Consider the following 22,374-nt stretch of genomic DNA (forward strand, 5'->3'; position numbering starts at 1 on the left):
ACAGGCTCCAGACGCGTAGGCTCAGCGGCCATGGCTCACGGGCCTAGCCACTCCGTGGCATGTGGGATCTTCCCGGACCGGGGCACAAACCTGTATCCCCTGTATCGGCAGGCAGACTCTCAACTACTGCACCACCAGGGAAGCCCTGCCACATCTTCTTTATCCATTCATCTGTTGATGGACACTTAGGTTGCTTCCATGTCCTGGCTATTGTAAATAGAGCTGCAGTGAACATTGTGGTACATGACTCTTTGAATTATGGTTTTCTCAGGGTATATGCCCAGTAGTGGGATTGCTGGGTCATATAGTAGTTCTATTTTTAGTTTTTTAAGGAACCTCCATACTGTTCTCCATAGTGGCTGTATCAATTTACATTCCCACCAACAGTGCAAGAGGGTTCCCTTTTCTCCACACCCTCTCCAGCATTTATTGTTTGTAGATTTTTTGATGATGGCCATTCTGACTGGTGTGAGGTAATACCTCACTGTAGTTTTGATTTGCATTTCTCTAATGATTAGTGATGTTGAGCATCCTTTCATGTGTTTGTTGGCAATCTGTATATCTTCTTTGGAGAAATGTCTATTTAGGTCTTCTGCCCATTTTTGGATTGGGTTGCTTGTTTTTTTGATATTGAGCTGCATGAGCTGCTTGTAGATTTTGGAGATTAATCCTTTGTCAGTTGCTTCATTTGCAAGTATTTTCTCCCATTCTGAGGGTTGTCTTTTCGTCTTGTTTGTGGTTTCCTTTGCTGTGCAAAAGCTTTCAAGTTTCATCAGGTCCCATTTATTTTTGTTCTTATTTCCATTTCTCTAGGAATTGGGTCAAAAAGGATCTGGATGTGATTTATGTTATGGAGTGTTCTGCCTATGTTTTCCTCTAAGAGTTTTATAGTGTCTGGCCTTACATTTAGGTCTTTAATCCATTTTATTTTTGTGTACGGTGTTAGGGAGTGTTCTAATTTCATTCTTTTACATGTAGTTGTCCAGTTTTCCCAGCACCATTTATTGAAGAGGCTGTCTTTTCTCCATTGTATATTCTTGCCTCCTTTATCAAAGATAAGGTGACCATGGGGCTTCCCTGGTGGCGCAGTGGTCGAGAGACCGCCTGCCGATGCAGGGGATACGGGTTCGTGCCCCGGTCCGGGAAGATCCCACATGCCGCGGAGCAGCTGGGCCCGTGAGCCATGGCCGCTGAGCCTGTGCGTCCGGAGCCTGTGCTCCGCAACGGGAGAGGCCACAACAGTGAGAGGCCCGTGTACCGCAAAAAAAAAAAAAAAGATAAGGTGACCATATGTGTGTGGGTTTATCTCTGAGCTTTCTATCCTGTTCCATTGATCTATATTTCTGTTTTGACACAGGTTATATTTGGAAAATAAAGTTAGTAGGGCTTGGGGGACTGTTGGCTAAGGGGTGAGGTGGTTAAAAAGAGGAAGAGGTCAAGGATGACTCATATTTGGTTTGGAGATCAAGGATGATCTTTCGATTTCTAGCTTGTATGGCTAAGTGGATGGTAGTGTCATTTATTACCACACAAATGGGGAAGCACGTTTATTTATTTATGCATTCATGCATGCTGCACCAGGTCCCAGTTGTGGCACACGGGATCTTAGTTGTGGCATGCAGGCTTCTTGGTTGCAGCATGCGGACTCTTAGTTGTGGTATCCATGTGGGATCTAGTTCCCCAACCAGGGATTGAACCCGGACCCCCTGCATTGGGAGCGCAGAGTCTTAGCCCCTGGACCACCAGGGAAGTCCCAAGAAGCATGTTTTAAGAGGGGAAATAATAAGTTTAATTTGGGATTAATTGAATTGGAGGTGCATGTGAAACTTTCAAGTGGAGATGTCCAGAAGGTAATTGGAATATGGGTCTAGACTAGAGCTGGAGGGCAAGCCCTGGGTTGGAGAAAGTGCTTTAGGAGTTATGAGCACATAGGTGGGAGTGGAACCTCTGGGAGACGATGAGGAAAGAGTAAAAGGAGTAAGAAGAGGGCCCAGGACTGAGCCCTTGCGGAGGAAGAATAGGAGCCTAAGAAGGACACAGAGAAGAAAGGGCCAGCGATGGGGGAGGAAACCAGGAGGAATCTATAGGAATCCGGTGGAAGGAGGGAATTGTAAGGAGAGAGTAATCAATAGTGTGAATAGAGGTCCAGAAAAATAAGGTCCGAGAAGTGCCCATGTATCTTCATGTTTCCATGCTCCCACAATATAGGTTCGTTGGTTTGTTACTGTATGTGCAATAACCTTTCCACATACATTTCCTACAACTAATGCATGAAGTTGTTGCTGGCAGTGTCTGGTGGATATTTGTGTCTTCTTAAGTGGTGCCAGCTTTCATTGGCATCTTCTGTGCTCATCTTTCCCATCCTGAATTGAGGATATGAAAGCTCAACTGTGGCTTGGATTCCAAAATGGACTCTAAAGTGTTCTTAGACTGAATGTTCAATCCGTTTCCTTTCTTTCTAAGCTAGAACCTATCAATCTCTCTATATATATATCTTTTTTTAAACTTTTTAAAAATTTTTTACAGATACGTGAAAGAGGCCAAAGAAGCAACTAAGAATGGAGATCTGGAAGAAGCACTTAAACTTTTCAATTTGGCAAAGGACATTTTTCCCAATGAAAAGGTGATGAGCAGAATCCAAAAACTACAGGAAGCCTTGGAGGAGTTGGCAGAACATGGAGATGATGAATTCACGGATGTATGCAACTCTGGCCTGCTGCTCTATCGAGAACTGCACAACCAACTATTTGAGTACCAGAAGGAAGGAGTAGCTTTCCTCTATAGCCTGTATAGGGATGGAAGGAGGGGTGGTATTCTGGCAGATGATATGGGATTAGGAAAGACTGTTCAAATCATTGCTTTCCTGTCTGGTATGTTTGATGCTTCACTTGTGAACCGTGTGCTACTGATCATGCCAACCAGTCTCATCAGCACGTGGCTAAAAGAATTTGTCAAGTGGACCCCAGGAATGAGAGTCAAAACCTTTCACGGTCCTAGCAAGGATGAACGTACCAGAAACCTCAGTCGGATTCAGCAAAGGAATGGTGTCATTATCACCACATACCAAATGTTAATCAATAATTGGCAGCAACTTTCCAGCTTGAATGGCCAAGAGTTTGTGTGGGACTATGTCATCCTTGATGAAGCACATAAAATAAAAACCTCATCTACCAAGTCAGCAATATGTGCTCGTGCAATTCCTGCCAGTAATCGCATCCTCCTCACAGGAACCCCGATCCAGAATAATTTACAAGAACTGTGGTCCCTGTTTGATTTTGCTTGTCAAGGGTCCCTGCTAGGAACATTAAAAACTTTTAAAATGGAGTACGAAAATCCTATTACTAGAGCAAGAGAGAAGGATGCTACCCCAGGGGAAAAAGCCTTGGGATTTAAAATATCTGAAAACTTAATGGCAATCATAAAGCCCTATTTTCTTAGGAGGACTAAAGAAGAGGTACAGAAGAAAAAGTCAAGCAACCCAGAGGTCCAGCTTAGTGAAAAGAGTCCAGATGTTGGTGTCATATGTGAAATGCCTTCCCTTTCCAGAAAAAATGATTTAATTATTTGGATACGTCTTGTACCTTTACAGGAAGAAATATACAGGAAATTTGTGTCTCTAGATCATATCAAGGAGTTGTTAATGGAGACACGCTCACCTTTGGCTGAGCTAGGTGTCTTAAAGAAGCTCTGTGATCATCCTAGGCTGCTATCTGCACGGGCTTGTGGTTTGCTGAATCTAGGAGCTGTCAAATTCTCTGTTCAAGATGAAATTGAAGGGGAAGATTCCTCAGATGTGGACCATATTGATCAAATAAGTGATGATGCACTGATGGAAGAATCTGGAAAAATGATATTTCTAATGGACCTGCTTAAGAGACTGCGAGACGAAGGGCATCAAACTCTGGTGTTTTGCCAGTCAAGACGAATTCTAAACATCATCGAACGCCTGTTAAAGAATAGGCACTTTAAGATATTGAGAATCGATGGAACAGTTACTCATCTTATGGAACGAGAAAAAAGAATTAGCTTATTCCAGAAAAATAAAGATTACTCTGTTTTTCTGCTTACCACTCAAGTAGGTGGTGTTGGCTTAACACTAACCGCAGCAAGTAGAGTGGTCATCTTTGACCCTAGCTGGAATCCTGCAACTGATGCTCAAGCTGTGGATAGAGTTTACCGAATTGGACAGAAAGAAAATGTTGTAGTTTATAGGCTAATCACTTGTGGAACTGTAGAGGAAAAAATATACAGAAGACAGGTTTTCAAGGACTCATTAATAAGGCAAACTACTGGTGATAAGAAGAACCCTTTCCGATATTTTAGTAAACAAGAATTGAGAGAGCTCTTTACAATTGAGGATTTTCAGAACTCTGCAACCCAGATGCAGCTTCAGTCTTTGCATGCTGCTCAGAGGAGATCTGATAAGAAACTAGATGAACATATTGCCTTCCTGCACTCTTTGAGGATAGCTGGAATCTCAGACCACGATTTGATGTACACACATGATCTATCTGTTAAAGAAGAGCTTGATGTGATTGAAGACTCTCACTATATTCAACAAAGGGTTCAGAAAGCTCAATTCCTTGTTGAATTTGAGTCTCAAAATACAGAGTTCTTAATGGAAAGACAAAAAGCTGGAAATGAGGGGATATGGCTGAGAGAACCTGTATTTCTTTCTCAAACAAAGAAGAAATGCCATGAATTAAATAAACCACAGCCTCGGCCTTCACCTGTTCTGCCAACTCACCACACCCAGGAAGAAGAAATCAGTCCCCAAATGGCAAGTGTAATCATTGAGGATCTGCCCGAAGAGGGTGAAAAACAAGATCTCGCCAGGAGAAAGATGAATGTTACCATCCCACAAGATGGTAGGCACCCGTGTGCAAGTACATTTGATGCTGATTTTGTAGCTACTTTACCCAAGGGGTGTGAAGATGTAGAAATTTGGACTGACTCTTTATCAGGGATGGCTCTCCAAAAAGAGGCATTGCAAGAGGGGCCTATGCGGGAGGCACAGCAAGAAAGCCCTCAGGGAAGCTTCAATTTTTTACCTAGCAAGTCAGTCAGAGCTGATCTTGGGCCAAATCTAGATCAACTAGAGGAGGATGAGATTTTACATCACTGCAATCCCTGGCCTGCTAATCCCGAAACAAAGGAATACCAAAGGCCAGAATCGAATGTATCTGTTATTAAGATAGCTGATGATGACTTAGCAGCAGCCCACAGTGCACTACAGGATGCTCAAGTGAATGAGGCCAAGTTGGAAGAGGAACCTTTAGCATCTTCAGCACAGTATGCATGTGACTTCAATCTTTTCTTGGAAGATTCTGCAGACAATGGACAAAATTTTTCCAGTCAATCTTTGGAGCATGTGGAGAAAGAAAATAGCTTGTGTGGCTCTGCAGCTAATTCCAGAGCAGAGTCTGTGCATAGCAAAGCATGTCTCAGTGTGGATCTTTCTGAGAAAGATGATGAGCCAGAAGAAGTAGTAGTTAATGTGAAAGTCAGAAGAAAAGCTAGATGTATCGATTCAGACGATGAAGTTGAACATGATACTTTTATTACAGATACTTCAGGCACAAACCCATTCAACACATCTCCCTTCCCGTTTTTATCTGTAAAACAATTTGATGCCTCAACTCCCAAAAATGACATCAGTCCACCTGGAAGGTTCTTTTCACCTAAAATATCTGATAGTTTAAATAAGTCTATAAACTCTAGAAGATCCCTGGCTTCTAGGAGGTCTCTTATTAATGTGGTTTTAGACCATGTGGAGGATATGGAGGAAAGACTTGACAATAGCAGTGAAGCAAAGGTTGCTGAAGATTACCTGGAGGAAGGAGCAGAGGAAAGCAGTGGTGAAGCCCCAGAGCATACAGAAGATCCTTCCAGAGAAACACTGTCTTCAGAAAATAAGTCTAGCTGGTTAAGTACACCTAAGCCTGGTGTTCTGGCTCAGGAGACCTTTCCTGGTGACCCTGAGCCTTTGTCTGGTGGACAGTTGGTTGACACTCCCCAGGATGAGGCACTGGAGGCTGCAGACGACTATGAGACTCTTGTCTTACGTGGAAAAGAACTGAAAGAGTGTGGAAAAATACAGGAAGCCTTAGACTGCTTAGTTAAAGCACTTGACATAAAAAGCTCAGATTCTGAAGTCATGCTCATGACTTTAAGTTTGTATAAACAACTTAATAAAACTTGAGAATATAACCTGTTTATTGTATTTTAAAGTGAAACTGAGTATAAGGTAATTTGTTCCCATAATTGGATTCTTTGGGAGCATGAAGCATTCAGGCTTAAGGTGAGAGAAGTCAAAAAGGGAGTTTTTGTTTCCAACTTTTTTTTGTAAATTTTGCCTTTACCACCTGCTCTTGCTTTCTCCTATACATATATCCTGGTATTCTGAGCACGAGGTTAATATTTCTTTACTCAAATATTTTTGTATTTTTCTTTTGGGCATACTCTATAAACGTAATAGAACTGTGTTATTTCTAGAGAAATTTTTGTAACATTACTCTGGCCATTTTAAATTTTATTCTGAAAATGATCAATTTTGTATATCACAGTTCAGATAATATTAAAGTTACTTTTCATTTACTTTCTTTCACTGAGATGATTGATATTGGCAAATGCATATAAAAATTCATCTAGGCAGAAGTTTGTCATTAGTATTCCAGATCTAAGACCCACTTAACATGCTATTGTAGGCTCTCGGTTCACTATAGCCGAAGACTAGGATAAGCTACCTGGTGCTGGGCTTCTTTATTATAGGTACCCTACCCTGGAGTCCCTTTGCCTACCATTTGGCCATCCTTTACTCACCACCAGCTGCATTCTGACACATGCTAGCACATTGTATCTTTGGGTTGTAGACTGAAAAGGAGTTAGTTTGGTTCCCTCCCAGAAACATAAAGTGCAGCACAGCACTCTGTGCTCTGTCACTGGAGAATTTATCAAGTACTGACTATGTATTAGGTACTCTACATAGGTTTCTTGTTTAATCCTTTGAGGTCGAGGGTAGCATTTCCATATTTTAGTTGAGGAAATGGCTCAGTGAGGTTGTGACCTGCCCAAGATCACGCAGTAAGGGGTGAAATGGATTGTTAACCGTGTGTTACCTAGTGAAAAGCCACTATAATAATTGACCTTTTTTTTTTTTTTAGCGCTTTAGTTTTTCATTATTTATTTATTTTGGCTGCACTGGATCTGTGTTGCTGTGCACAGGCTCTCTCTAGTTGCGGCGAGCAGTGGCTTCTCTTGTTGCAGAGCATGGGCTCTAGGCACATGGGCTTCAGTAGTTGTGTGCATGGGCTTAGTTGCTCCAAAGCATGTGGCATCTTCCCAGACCAGGGCTGGAACCCATGTCCCCTGCATTGGCAGGCGGATTCTTAACCACTGCGCCACCAAACAAGCCCCTAGGTTATTTATTGATAGTACAAAATTTTGCTCTTACCGAAAGAAATTATTACAGTTGCCCCTCAGTATCCAAGGGGGATTGCTTCCAGGACTCCCTGCAGATACCAAACTCCACAGATGCTCAAGTCCCTCATATAAAATGGTGTAGTATTTACATATAACCTACACACATTCTCACATGTACTTTAAAATCCTCTGTAGATTACTTATAATACCTAATACAACATAAATATAAATTGCGAATAGTTTGTAGATACAATATAAGTGTTATGTGAATAGTTAGGCCCGTGCATGGCAAACTCAAGTTTTGCTCTTTGGAAGTTTCTGGAATTTTTCAATTAATTAATTAATTTTTGGCTGCGTTGGGTCTTCGTTGCTGCCCATGGGCTTTCTTTAGTTGCAGCAAGTGGGGGCTACTCTTCGTTGCGGTGCATGGGCTTCTCATTGTGGTGGCTTCTCTTGTTGCGGAGCGCGGGCTCTAGGCGCATGGGCTTCAGTAGTTGTGGCTCACGGGCTGTAGAGCACAGGCTCAGTAGTTGTGGCGCACGAGCTTAGTTGCTCCACGGCATGTGGGGTCCTCCCGGACCAGGGCTCGAACCCGTGTCCCCTGCATTGGCAGGCAGATTCTCAACCACTGCGCCACCAGAGAAGTCCCTGCTTGACTTATCTTAAAGAACCACTGACTGAATACCTACTGCCGTGCACACCAACATTTACCCACCTGATTCTGCACCCACAAACCCATGATGACAGAGATCATAAAATACGAGGATTATTCAACACCTTTTAAATAAATAAACAACGTATAAAACACATGTAGTCTTTCGTACAATTTTATTTTCTCCCTTCAATCATTATAATATGATACCCGAATTTTGTCTTAACTGGAGGATCTGTAAACACAGGCTTATCCAGCACACTTATAGGCAAGGCAAATGCTGCTTCTTGAAATGGTCCCACCATGGACCCTCTGGTCATCCAACCCAAGTCGCCCTGAAAAACCCAAAAGATTTGTGATGTCAAGTGGCCCTGAAGAGGGCACAGTTCTACTGTAGCTTGAGAATTTCCCAACACAAATGCTAAGGTTCCTAGGTTTATTCATCTGGGCTGGAGAGAAGTAGGCTTGACAAGGACAAACAGGGCTGAACCCTGGGCTGAACACAGAAACACTCACAATGTTGCTGGGTGTCTGTTAGTTGTGCAAGTTTGGTTATGCCTAGGTTTAGACAAAGGTGACCCGTATTCAACTGTTCACAAGTTGGACATTTCTGCTTTTTTAAGATCTTTAAACTAAGATACGGCTAAAATTAATGGCAAAACAAATAATCCCTACTGCTGTGTGTCCTCCATGGGGGACGTTTTAAATGATGAGCGCACCATACCCCTTGCCTGGCTTTATCTTCACTATATTGTGTGGCCACTTCATTGAATTTCATTCCAGACTTTAACTTTTCCATGGCTTCCAAGATTTTTCCATGTTTTTCACACAGAATGTGTCTGACCTACAAGGAAAAAGTATGTTCATGTAATACATGGAGACCCAAATGATTCCTTTCCTCACAGTACAGCAGTCATGTCAGGACTACCCCCCACTAGTGAAAAAAACACATTCGGTCATGGCAACGGAAAATCCTGGAAGTCTGCCCAGTTGGGCGATGGCCACAAACCCATTTCCCATATCAAGACAATATCTCAGAACCCAGATTTAGATGGAAAATGGGCACCTGGCTGTGGGAAGCTCCCAGCCTTTACCATGTACCTCAGTGGTAACAGGAGGAGGAAACATGATAATGGTTGAGAGCTTAGGTCGAGTCAAATCCCCACTCTCCTGTATGATATTAGGCATTTTTTTTTTTAGGCTGTACCTCGCAGCATGCAGGATCTTAGTTCCCCAGCCAGGGATTAACCACTGAATCGCCAGGGAAGTCCCTTAGGGATGTTTTTAAACCTCAATGTTTCCCCATTTGTGCACTGAGATAACAGTACCTATATGTTCTCATAGGGTTGTGAAGATTGAGGTGATGCAGCTAGCACTCAATAAAGGTTAGCTATTATTTCATCAGAGTGGGGATGATATGGAAAAAACCCACCAGGAAATACTTTTCACCAAAAGAGGCCCAATGTATAAAGCCTCCCCACAATTTAACACTTTGAAAACGAATCCTATGTTGAAGATTAAGAATACTCAACCCGGGGACTTCCCTGGTGGTGCAATGGTTAAGAATCCGCCTGCCAATGCAGGGGACACTGGTTTGATCCCTGGTCAGGGAACTAAGATCCCACATGCCGCGGGGTAACTAAGCCTGTGTGCCACAACTACTGAGATTGCCCGCCTCAAGTAGAGCCCGTGTGCTGCAAAAACTACAGAGTGCATGCGCTCTGGAACCCATGCACCACAACTACAGAGCCCACGCAACCTGAAGCTTGCTCGCCACAACTAGAGAAGAGAAAAACCGCATGCCACAACTAGAGAGAAGCCCGCGAGCTGCAAGGAAAGATCCCGTGTGTCGCAACTAAGCCCCAACACAGCCAAAAATAAAATAAATAATAAATAAATCTTTTAAAAAAAGAATACTCAACCCTAGAGAAGTATTCAAATGTAACCTATGTTTACATAAAGCCATGTTTTTAAAAAAATCACTATATCCTTAAAAATGATTTTGTCAAGATATCTGTTTTGTAGGATTTCCCATTTCTCTATTCTATTCAAATAGAATCCGTTATTCATTTCTTACTGTCGTGTACTAGGGTGGGGGCTAAAGGTGTCTCCCTGTAGAGACAGACAAACCATGCTGTCCTCAGGATTCAATTACTGAAACGGGGGGTGAGAGGATCCCTGACTGGAGGAGCGACACAGGAGATACAGACACAGCAAAGGAAAGAATGTATCAAAAAGTAGGGCTCAGGGAGGCAAACTTCTATAGAATGTGTCCAGCACTGTCCATGGGAGACAGGGACAAACAATCTGGACACTAGAGAGATACATGTTGGGGGACGAGGATGGTTTCTCAGACCTCATCTTGGCCTGGCTAAAACACCTTCTCAACTGCCTCCGTCTTTCCGCTTCTACACTCACAAAGCAACCTTCTGGTTCAATGATTGGGAAAGTGCACACAGCATTCATGATCATAGAAAGGGGATCTCATTCACCACTTTATAAATGAATAAACAAGTATTCTGCTTTAGACAGTTTGATGGGTTAGACATAATGAGTCTATAGTACCTGTGGAGCTTGCAAGTGTGACCGACCAACTGGCAACTGTATGAGACTGGTGTCTTAGGAGAGACCAAGCTCCAGAGAATGTGGGAGTGATGAGCATGGAAGTAGTAGCTGACGCTATGGGAGGTGATGGATCACCCTGGGAGGCTACACAGAATGAGAAGAGGAGGAAAGCAGACTCAAGACATCCATGGAGAATATCAATGTGTAAGCAATAAGCAAAGAAAGAAGCTCAACAAGCATGATAAAAACGAAGGGCCAGACAGGTAGAAAGGTGTGTTAAAAGAAACCAAGGCAAGAGAAAGTTTCAAGGAGGAAATGGTCAACAGGGTTAAATGCTTCAGAGTGATCAGGTTAGAAGTACAATCAATTTAGCAATGATTGACTGAGGACCTTAGCAAAAGCTGTTTCAGAAGAGTAGTAAGTGCAGAAGCCAGGCTGCAGCAACTGACTGAGGAAGTAACAGGAAGCAGGCCGGTAATGTGGGTGGGGTTTCCCCAACTGAATTAGAAAATAAGGAGAAAGGGCTCTAGTCAAAGGGAAAGGGTCACAGTCACGGCTATATTTTAAAGGTCCCTGGCTATATTTTCAGAATGAAGGGAAAGATGCAGTAAAGAGGGAAAGGTTGAAGACAGAGCAAAGAAAGAGGGTGGAGATAAATGAAGGAGCAAGGCTGGGCATTCAGAGCACTGATGGAAAAATCAGTTAGCCTTAAAGGAAGAGAGGTAAGAGAGATGAGGGAGGTGTGGGTGAAGATAACTTTGTTGGTAGGGGGCTGGGAAGCCATGAGTTTGTGACTAAAGTTCTAGTTTCCATTTTCTTGTGACAATTATAACAATATTTCAGTTATCGAGTACTTAATACTCGCTAGGCACTGTGCTAAGCGCTTTACATGTGTGATCTCATGAAATCCTCACACCAACCCCATGGGACTGGATCAGTGTTTCTCAACCCTGGCAAATGTCAGAATCACACCAAGAGCTTCTAAAAAATATATCAAGGTTCAGTCCCCACCCGCCAGAGATTCTGAGGCAGCTGGTCTGGGGTGGGTCCCTAGGCACTGAGACTTTTAGAAGCTCTTCAGGTGAATCTGATGTTCACAGGGGTTGAGAACCCTGGATAAAGTTGTCTGCTGACTGACTGGAGGAGGGTGGTGGATGGCTTGAGGCAAGTGGCAAAGGATCACTGTGCAGTACTGAGGGCCCAGCTCAGGTTAGAGACCAGGAATCAGTGGCCCCAACCCCTGAGGCTGTGTGACTCACCAGTGGGGCCCAGCAGTTCTGGGTCTGAGTGTAAAGAAAGTAGATAATTGGATTGATCCTGAGTTGTAGCCTGGCAGGTGGATTCAGTGGATGACCCAAAGAAAAAGGAGGTGGGGCTCCTTGATCCTGTGGTCAAACCCTTCCATCTAATTTCCAGCCTACAAGACATACAGGACTTGGAGAACAGACATGAGGCCTTAGAGAAGGTGAGGCGAACAGGGCAGGCTTGAGGGCCTGCCTGGAAGTCTGTGTGTGGAGAGGAACAGAACAGGATTGGGGGAGGTGGGAAGTGAGGGGAAGGAAGGAAGTTGTGGTCGGCAGGTGGGTTTCAGAATCTGGGCAGCTCTAGTGACACAGGGCAGGGGTGGGTTCAGGAGTGGGGTCTGAAGCAGAGTAGCAGGATGTGGAAGGAGCCTAGATCCTAAAAGGCTGGAGGGTTTGGGGTCCCTCCCCTGCTGGGGCCTTCACAAACACTGACAACCCAGCTGTACTCTAGCAGGTGAACAGTTCAACACACTACGGCACTTCCATTCCACGGAACACTACTCAGTAATACAAAGGAACAGACTATGGATACACAACTGGAATGAAATCTCCAGAGAACTATGCTGAGCGGAAAAATATCCAATCCCGAAAGGTTACACACTGTATCATTTCACTCATATGGAAATCATAAAATTACAGAAATGAAGAAGAGATTAGTCACTGCTCTGGGGTCAAGGAGGGGGTAGGGGTGGGAGGGAAGTGGGCATCACTATAAAAGGGCAACAGGAGGAATCCCTGGGGTGATGGAAATGTTCTGGATCTTGACTGTAGCAATGACAATCTCCTGGGTGTACTGATGTACTAGGGTTTTGTAAGATGTTACCATTGGGGAAACGGTAAAAAGTACATGTACATTTATAAAAGGTACATCTACCTTACAACTGAATGTGAGTCTAAAATTATCTCAAAAGGAAAAGCTTAACAAAAGAGTTTAATCCTAATTGACTTTCCTAGCTAATTACATGCCACTCCTTTCCATATACCTCAGGTATAGCCACACTGAACTTATTTTTTTCCAGAAAGGACAAGATGCCTCTTTAAAGCCATATGCAGTGGAGCAGTCTCTTAGGTTAGGTGCTTGTGAAAGTCAGCACATTAACAGTCAAAATTACCCTACAACAACCCTTATGAAGATGGTGTACCTGAAACCAACACATCAGCCCTCAGTAAGCCCAACACAGCCTGTCTCCCCGACCTGTGTTGTAACAATGACCGCTTCTTCAGCTGGACCCCAGGACGAAGTAGCTGGCTTGCATTCAGGCACCATGTTTTATGAAAATTATCTTTGGATACCAGAATCCCACTTTACATGGTTGGATATTCATATGTGAATGGAGGTCGACTATGGAAAATCAAATTCATGTCTCCCATCTCTCTCTCCCTCTCTGGGTTCACTGAGTAGAAAAGCGGGCAGAATGGCCCACACTCTTTACATTCGCTCTTCTTTTCTTTGGCTGCATGTGTATGGGTGCATTTATATGATACAACTCCACTACAGCTCTTCTCATATAGCAATGAAATTTCTTTCTTTACCTAACTGCTCCCGACTAGACTGTGATAACAGGGACCATCTCTTATCTGTTTTTTTTTTAAATACCCAGAATTTAATACACTGCTTAGCACAGGGCAGATGTCACTAAATCTTTAATGAATGAATGAATCAAAGTATGGAACCCCATATCCTGACTGAAACGTGGTAACTGCCTTGTTACGTAGCACTAAGCAGTATAATTCTGTTTGCAGATTATATTTTCTCAGGGCAGACACCCCTCTGGCACTAGGTCAAGTACTTCAAGTAATTATTTGCAACTATCTCCCCTCATTTTCATGGTCAGGGCTCTGGCTTGTAGCTCACCAGCAGGGGAGCTATCTAATGAGACCCGTGCCTTTGCCTGTTCATCTCAGTTCTTTGTTTTGTCAAATATTATTTCGTCCTGAGAAATAATTCATTCACTTACTTGGGAAGACCTAACTTAATACATTTTAAGGAAAAATACTAGAGTATGAAGAAATTCTGGATGTCTGAGAAAACATTTGAGAAAATATTTAAAAGGAATTACTTTTCATAAATGAGAGTGATCTATTATTTTCCACTTTTGTGCTATCGTACATCAGTATTAGGCTAGCTTTAGAATGAGTTAAGCATACTGTCTTTTCCTTTTATGTGAACCAAAATAACAAATGTATATTATTTATATTTAACATGAAAAAAAGGAACAAGTAACTCACCTTTACTGCATTGCCACCACCTTTGGGACCCTGAGCCTTCTTGTCAGAACTATCACTCCCAGAGGCTGCTTTTCCTTTAGAGAAGAGATGACAGGTACTCATTTAAACTGCACCTTCACCTTGTTATGTACAGAAAAGTTCAACACAATAGGAGTTGATACTTCCATCATAGCACCAAGCTTCAAAAGGGAACTCTTCAAAAGGGAACTACATCAAGCTAAATTAACCTGTGACTCACCTCTTAAAACAGGAAATTTGTGCCCTACATAAACCCTTCAAGGAAAATGGATACACAAGTGAGTGTGCTAATAGTTGAATGGAAGCGCCAAAAGTCTGGCCCAGATTCTCTGGACCCAATTTGAAATCCTGCCTTCTAAGGGCAAACTCCTGAGCTCTTATGAGATTTCTAATAAGCACTGCAACTATGTATCTGAATACTCACAATTCCAGTAAGTAAAATCTCCAACAATATATTTTAAATAAAGATCAAATTTCCCACCACCCATATTTGGCTAAAGAACACATTGATGTCCAAACTCCTGGAGTTGACTATATTGCCTATTGATACCTTCCTAAGAAAAGATATCGATATTCAGATTAAGAACCACTGGCAGCATTCTACATTTTACTACTGTGTCATTTTGCTACTATGCCAACTTCTGGGTTGACGGCAGCATACTTACTGTTAGAGGCTGATATTCCTAAGAACTATTGTTGGATTAAGTGTTCAGTTCAATAAACATTTCCTAAATAACTAAGTTCCAGGCACTGGGGATACAAAGGTGAACAAGCCATGGTACCTTCCTCCAGGGAGCTCATATACTACTGGGGAAGATGGTTATGTAAAGTTATGTAAAATAGATCTTTTCAGGAGAATGAGCTATTCTCTACAGACAGGGGGCTGTGGAAGCACAAAGGGACATTTTAGCCAGTCAGGGAAGCTTTCCTGGATGAGTAGGAGCTGACCAGGCAAAGAAAGGACATAGGTGAGGAGACATTCCAGGGTGAGGGAACAGTGTAGTATGTGCAGGTAACTATGGGTGAAGCCAAATCTGAGGTGGGAGTGCTGTGAGATGAGCCCAGGGGAGGTGGCTGAGGATTAGGGCATGAGGGCCTGTGGGCCCCATTAAAGAACTTGGAATTTATCCTAGAAGTAATAGGGAGCCATTGAAAAATTTTATTCAGGAGACTCCATCTTACTTGTCTTAGGATCTCCAAAGCCTAGCACACAACAGTTGTTCAATAAATGCTCAACCAAACTGAAAATCCAAAATGCTTACCACCAAATGCCTAAGAAAATGTTACTGCCAAAGGAGTTTTATTACACCAAACTCTTCAAGGGGTTTGCTGTATATTCACTCTAGAACAATGATACCTTCCAATTATTCCATCCTCTCCCCCACTGTATGCTGTCATCTTCTGACTGCCACCTCACTCCCTGATTGACTGACGACTCTGGCAGCAACTTCAGGCTTCCTTTCCACCCTCACCACTGCCATCATCTTGGATGACCTCACCATCTATGCAGAGGAATCATCCAATAGTCTAATCTCACACTTATGGACCTCCTTCCCAAATGCCCATGCCTTTTACTCCAGGCCACCTGTTGCCAGGGGCACACGATGGAACTGTGCCACTCAGAACTAGTAGTTCAGTCTCTGGCTACAACTCTGTCCTTCCAGCTTTCTCATGCCTCATTCCCACAACACGGGCTCTTTAATTTCACAGAACCACCCCCCCCATTCAGTACCTTTATCCTGCTATGTCCCCCTAGACTATCAGACTTCTCATTCCCTTCCCAGTCTGGATTCCATGCTTGATCATCTGAACTGCGTCCCCACTGGCACCCTTAATTCCCTTGTGTTGCTTTCCTTCTATTATCATTGTCCAACAAAACCTCAACCTTGGCTCAAGGCTACATCTAGCTCTTTTCAGTCCTGTATTGTGCCACTTATATGGTACTAGGTAAATCATGACTAAGCAGATCATGTTCTCTACAGATTCATGGCCTTCAATCCTAGGCTCTCAGCCCTGAGGGAAATCCTTTTATAAGTGTTTCATCCCCTTTCCCATCACCCCAACGACTATTCCAAACCTTTACCACTCTCAAGACCCCTACCCAGTCCCCGCCCCGCAGTCTTAAAAACTACATCCCCATGCTTTTTTTTTTTTTTTTTTTTGCGGTACACGGGCCTCTCACTGTTGTGGCCTCTCCCATTGCGGAGCACAGGCTCCGGACGCGCAGGCTCAGCGGCCATGGCTTACGGGCCCAGCCGCTCCGCGGTATGTGGGATCTTCCCGGACTGGGGCATGAACCCGTTTCCCCTGCATCGGCAGGCGGACTCTCAACCACTGCGCCACCAGGGAAGCCCCCCATGCTTTTTAATCAAAACCTTCCAGAGAAGTCCACACTGACTGTCTCCAACTTATCACTTCCTGGTCAGTCTTCTAGTAACTGGCCACCCGCTGCCTCCACCCCTGACCTCGGGGACCGCCGGTCTGCTCCCTCCCCCCTGCTCCTCACCCAACCCCATTCTCCTTGGTTGCTCTGGCTGCTCTACCTTTCCCAGATACGCTTTTTCCTTTTGGCGGCATCTCCGAAATTCGCCGTCGAACTCTCAAATGCTTCGGTTACCGCACAAAGCCCCTTCAGGCCCCACCGGTATGTCCTAAACATATGCCTGAAAGTGACATCGCAATTGGCCATCCTTACTGTGGCTCCAGAAGCAGGCATATCTTGGGACAGACCCGGTCCTTTGGCTCTAGGGCCAATGGGGGCTGAAGAGTCTGACCAATAAGGAGCTTGGGCCGGGTAGAGGGGCGGAGTCAAAGGTTGGGCCAGGGCGGGAAACCCAGCCTCTGCGCTTTTTGAACTTCTTTCACATGCCCTTATTTGCCCCCAGGTCTCCCGCTTCCCTACCCACCTCCTCGTTGCGTGCGTAGTGAAAGCCGTGGACCTCTGCAGTCTCTCTGCGCTGGCTGTAGCCAATCCCGCGGGGCCGCCAGACAAAGGCAAAGCAGGAAGAATAGTGGTGGCCGCCTCTCCCTCCTGCGCCCTCCTACACAGGGGCCTACACTCCCTTGCGGGTTTTCGTTTTTAAAGTTTATTTTGCAGCCTGTAGTTGACTGGGTTCAAAAGGTACTTTTTTTTTTTTTAACATCTTTATTGGAGTATAATTGCTTTACAATGGCGTGTTAGTTTCTGCTGTATAACAAAGTGAATCAGCTATACGTGTACATATATCCCCAAATAACTAGTGTAAAGCTCTCGGTAGAGACACGAGAAATGGCTTTAAGGAAGGTTACAGACCAAGCTATAGAATATGATTCTTTTTTTAAAAAAAGGCATCTCGTGTACTATATAATATTTGTTTATAGAGGACAGGAAGACTATACAGCAAAACGTGACCAGTGGTGCCAGTGCAGTGTATGTTTCTTCACAGTTTCCAAAATTTCTGTAATGGTGCAGCGTAATATAGTTAAAAGCATGGATTCTGGACCGCCTGGCTTCAAATCGCTGCTCCATTTGGTTACTAGCTCTGTGACCTTGAGGAAGTTACCTCACCTCTCTTTGGCTCAGTTTCATCATCTGTAGAATGGAATTGATGATAATAATACCTTCTAATAGGGTGTGAAGAGAATTACAAGTTCGTATTTGTAAAGCACATAAAACAACGACTAGCTTGTGGAGTGTTATCTTAAGGTGAACGAGTTTTGAATTTATGCCCTCAAACTTTTTACCCTTATCCACAACCCCTCTCCTCCCAATATAAGGTCAGGGCTTTTTCTCTACTCCATGAGATAGCTGTCCTAGCTTGCCCCTGCCAGCCAGAATGTATAGGTCCTCCAGATCAGAGTTTAGTTTTTAGATACAGTCTTGTGGGACTTGGCATGCTTCACACCCAGACTGGGAGATCAAGTATTTCTGAGACTGTGCCACCTCCAACTCATACATTACAAGCAGCCTCCTCATGTTGTACTGCTGTCATTTCTGAACACGTTACAGCTTAGGCACTCCTTGTTTTGGATTGGGAGTGATCAACTGTGGGGAACACATCCAGCGCTGAGGAGATCATTGCTCCCCCACTTCTGAGGTGGATCCCACCTGTGTATTGACTTTCAAAGTTCAGCTGGGAGATGGGGCGGGTTGACAATGACAGTATGGCCTCATGTTCATCTGTTCATCCACAGCCAGGAGGCTGAGGGGGCACCTTTACTTCTGGTTTTTCTTAGGGGACAGCCTTTCCTGCAACCACTGGCCATGGCAGTCTTGGAGTGCGAATGAAGCAAAGTTCAGAGCCCAATGAAGAGCCAGCATTAAATGGCTGACGTACCTGGCAAATGCTTGGTGCCTGGAACGTTGTGAGAGTTCTGTGCATTCCAGCAGATAACAACAACAGTAATAAACAAGCCTGTGTAAGTGGCTGAATGTGCCCAAAGCAGTGCCTAAAGGCCAGTAGTTCAAAGGAGAAAACGATGGTCATAGGTCCAGGGGTTTCGAGGTCAAAAGCACTTTAAGACTGATAAAATCATGTACGATCTCAAGTATGCAATATGCATCACAAACATCTTAAGTGTTAGCTTTGGGATGTGAGTTTATGGCTAACTTTCATTTTTTTTCTGTTTAAATTATATTCTGTTTATATTTATTGGCATATATATATATTTTTTTATTCAAGAAAAAAGATAATGCTATTTGTAAAACAAACAACAAAAAAGCTAGCCTCTATACAGGGTTAAGTCTGCACCAGTCTGTGGAGGCCAGCTGTGGAGGAGTCTGTGGGAGCAGAGTGACAAATGAACAGCAAGGCAGGCAGGGGGGCAGAGAGGAGAAAACTTCAGCCTCGAAACCATAGTAATGACTGCAGGAGTGTGCACAGTGAGTCAGAGCCAGGGATGGCTGCCAGTCGTATTTTCTATTAATTATCTCCTCAGATTGATTCTTCCACACATTTCTTAAATGAGGAAAATCAGGCAGGGAAGCTGGCAGCCCTCTTCCCAGGACACAGGTTCACAAACCTTGACCCAAACTCACTGTCCCGCCCCACCTGCTCCACAACCAAAGGGCTGCAGTTTCTTTCCCGTTTGAGATGCCAGCAGAGCTTATTCTGAAAGGGGGCCTTGACGCAACAAAACACAGAGCTCTAGTTGATCCCATTCAGAGGAGGTCAGTGTATGGGGAGCTCTGGGCCCCAGACTCTAGGGACAAAGGTAGAAAAAGGTCACCTTTGGAAACTGAAACCGGGAAAATTCAGTACATGGTATATGAGAATAGCCACCTGCAAAAGTAGCCACCCATCAAGGCAAATGGATGGAGGGATATTGCTGATGGGATGGATGTGTCTCCTGAGCACAGTCAGTGGGCGGAAAACTTTCTGTCCCTCTTCATGCTGTTGTAACATGTCTGACATGAGATAAGCTTTGAACAACTGTTTTTTAAAAAATTTTACTTATTATTTATTTGGTTGCACCATGTCTTAGTTGTGGGCTCCTTAGGTGCAGCTCGCAGGCTCTTTAGTTGCAGCTCGAGGGCTTCTTAATTGTGGCATGCGAACTCTTAGTTGCAGCATGCATGTGGGATCTAGTTCCCTGACCAGGGATTGAACCTGGGTCCCCTGCATTAGGAGCACAGAGTCTTAACCACTGTGCCACCAGGGAAGTCCCAACAACTGTTTTTTTTTGTTTTGTTTTAATTTATTTATTTTTGGCTGCGTTGGGTCTTCGTTGCTGGGCACAGGCTTTCTCTGGTTGTGGTGAGCGGGGGCTACTCTTCATTGCGGTGCATGGGCTTCTCATTGCAGTGGCTTCTCTTGTTGTGGAGCATGGGCTCTAGGCATGTGGGCTTCAGTAGTTGTGGCACACGGGCTCAGTAGTTGTGGCACATGGGCTTAGTTGCTCCGCGGCATGTGGGATCTTCCCAGACCAGGGCTCGAACCCATGTCCTCTGCATTGGCAGGCAGATTCTTAACCAGTGCACCACCAGGGAAGTTCAACAACTGTTTTTTTTAAAAAATAAATTTATTTATTTATTTGTTTTTGTATTTGGCTGTGTTGGGTCTTTATTGCTGTGCACGGGCTTTCTCTAGTTGAGGCGAGCGGGGGCTACTCTTCGTTGCCGTGCGTGGGTTTCTCATTGTCCTGGCTTCTCTTGTTGTGGAGCATGGGCTCTAGGCACGCTGGCTGCAGTAGTTGTGGCTCGTGGGCTCAGTAGTTGTGGCTCGCAAGCTCTAGAGCGCAGGCTCAGTAGTTGTGGCACCCGGGCTTAGTTGCTCCGGGGCATGTAGCTTCCTGGACCAGGGCTTGAACCCATGTCCCCTGCACTGGCAGGCAGATTCCCAGCCACTGCACCACCAGGGAAGCCCAACTGTTTTTTTAAAAAAGGTATCAGAGAAGAAGATTCCATCTAGGTTTGTCCAGCATTGTCTAAGCAAAAGAGCTGCAGTTTCTGGAGAACATTAATATTCCAGTGTCTAGTGAGGAGGATTTTTTTTGGAGGCAGTGTTCATTTGAGGCAATGGTGACACAAATGACGTATGTGACATGAGAGATCTTCATGATCTCTCTTAGTTTTCACAACAGTCTTATTGGCCGAGAATCATCAGTGCCATTTCAGAGCTGAAGACACAGCCTCAGAGAAGTTAACTAATGTGTTCAAGTTTTCACAGCTAAGGACTGTGGCACTGTTGGGCTCAGAACTTAGGGCTGTGTGACTTCTAAGCTGGTACCCTCTGCATGATGACACTGCTCCAGGCTTTGCCATCCTGTAAATGAAATTCAAGAACATCCAGTTCCCTTTGTTCTGAGTGCCTGTTCTCCAAGTCAGCTTCCCAGGGACCTCTCTGCCCAAGACGTGCCAGAGCCAAGTTATGGCCCCACCGTGAGACAGAAATAAACTCACCTCTGGTTTATGTGTCAGTGTATTGGTTCGGAGTAATCTAGAAGGTGATTAGCCTCTGCCTATAGTGCTGTACCTCCCAAGCCCAGAAGCACAGAGGCGAGGAGAAGGAACACGGTGTGGGTAGGGGCCAGTGGGCAGAGCGAGGTAGCCAAGGCAGAGGTGGGACAGTTAGGAAGAGGTCTTCTGTGTCCTTGGGAACTGGTCTCCATGTCCAGTGGATTCTGCCTCCCAAACAGCTCTTTCTCCACACCCTTCATCATTTTATAGTGAACAATGAACACTTCGCTAGGATTCAGCAGTCATCTCTTGTACTGGCTCCTGCCCTCTTCCCTGCTGCTGCAGCCTTTTGCATGTTCTCCAGACTATTGGAACAGCCTCCACATTGGTGTCTCAGCCACCAGTCTCACCACCCCCTCCAAACTACCCTCCCCAGCAACTGATAGAGAGCTCTCAGAAACACAGATCTGACCCTCCCCCAATGAAGACGCTTCAGTGGCTCCCCACTATCTGAGAGGCTCCTTAGCCTGGAGGGCCAAGGGCCTTTCTGCTGACATCTGCAGTCTCATCTCGTGCTGGTCCCCACTGGGCTCCAGCCATGTCGAGTTACCATCTACAGGCCCTCAAGTATACAGTGCTCTCTTAAGACTCCATGCCTTTGCACATACTGTGCTCTCTACCTGGAATACTCCTTCCCCATTTTTGATCTAGCTAACCCTTATTTACCTTTTAAGAGCAAGATCAGGTGGTACTTCTTCCTGGAAGCCTTCCCTGACCCTCTTCTCCACCTTCTTCCAGGCTGGGCTAGGCACTCCTCTGTGCTTCCAAAGCACCCTGTGCTTATGTCTGCCATTTGTATAATTTGGAGTAGTAGTCCGTGACATAGACGGACCATAGTTCATTTATTCACTCATTGAAAAACATCTGGGTTGTTTTCAGTTTGAGGCTATTACAAATCAAGTGGCTATAAACATTTGTGTACAAGTTTTTGTGTGAATACAAGTTTTCATTTCTCTAGGATGATTTCCAAGAGTATAATTACTGAGTTGTATGGTAATTGCATTTTAGTTTTGTAAGAAACTGCCAGAGTGTCTGTACCATTTCACATTCCTACCAGCCATGAATGGGTGATCTAGCTTCTCTACCTACTTGCCAGCATTTTGTATCATTACAATTTTTTATTTTAGTCATTTGGATAGATGTATACTGATATCTCATTGTGGTTATTTTTTTAAAAATTTTTATTTTTATTTTTATTTATTTATTTATTATGATTATTTTTTTTTGCGGTACGCAGGCCTCTCACT

General features: G+C 44.3%; 2 protein-coding genes across 3 annotated transcripts in view; one reads left to right on the plus strand and one right to left on the minus strand.

The window, feature by feature from the left end:
* The window catches only part of ERCC6L (ERCC excision repair 6 like, spindle assembly checkpoint helicase), an 81,357-nt gene extending 74,765 nt beyond the window's left edge, over positions 1–6,592 (plus strand). For both annotated transcript variants that reach the window (XM_007467466.1, XM_007467465.1), the window contains one exon: positions 2,527–6,592. In XM_007467466.1, the coding sequence (XP_007467528.1) occupies positions 2,527–6,202 (3,676 nt within the window). In that variant the 3' untranslated portion in view covers positions 6,203–6,592. The remainder of the gene's footprint in view (positions 1–2,526) is intronic.
* A 1,658-nt stretch (positions 6,593–8,250) lies between these two features.
* PIN4 (peptidylprolyl cis/trans isomerase, NIMA-interacting 4) lies at positions 8,251–16,788 on the minus strand. The gene is made up of 4 exons (XM_007467464.1): positions 16,733–16,788; positions 14,173–14,254; positions 8,799–8,918; positions 8,251–8,409 (listed from the first exon to the last, which is right to left on the minus strand). The coding sequence occupies exons 1-4, from the start codon at positions 16,765–16,767 to the stop codon at positions 8,251–8,253; spliced, it is 396 nt and encodes a 131-aa protein (XP_007467526.1). The 5' UTR covers positions 16,768–16,788.
* Positions 16,789–22,374: the final 5,586 nt, after the last annotated feature.

Source organism: Lipotes vexillifer, unplaced genomic scaffold (genome assembly GCF_000442215.2).
Source record: "Lipotes vexillifer unplaced genomic scaffold, Lipotes_vexillifer_v1.1 scaffold142, whole genome shotgun sequence".
Lineage (NCBI taxonomy): Eukaryota > Metazoa > Chordata > Mammalia > Artiodactyla > Lipotidae > Lipotes > Lipotes vexillifer.

Bases quoted from the DNA above. Each gene is read 5' to 3' on its own strand.
- PIN4 (XM_007467464.1), bottom strand. From the start codon at position 16,767: ATGCCGCCAAAAGGAAAAAGCGTATCTGGGAAAGG. The intron at 14,255-16,732 runs TAGAGCAGCCAG...CTGTCATCTCTT, and splicing joins AAAAGCGTATCTGGGAAAGG to CTCTAAAGGAAAAGCAGCCT. The intron at 8,410-8,798 runs GTATGGTGCGCT...TGGGTTTTTCAG, and splicing joins AAGATAAAGCCAGGCAAGGG to GGCGACTTGGGTTGGATGAC.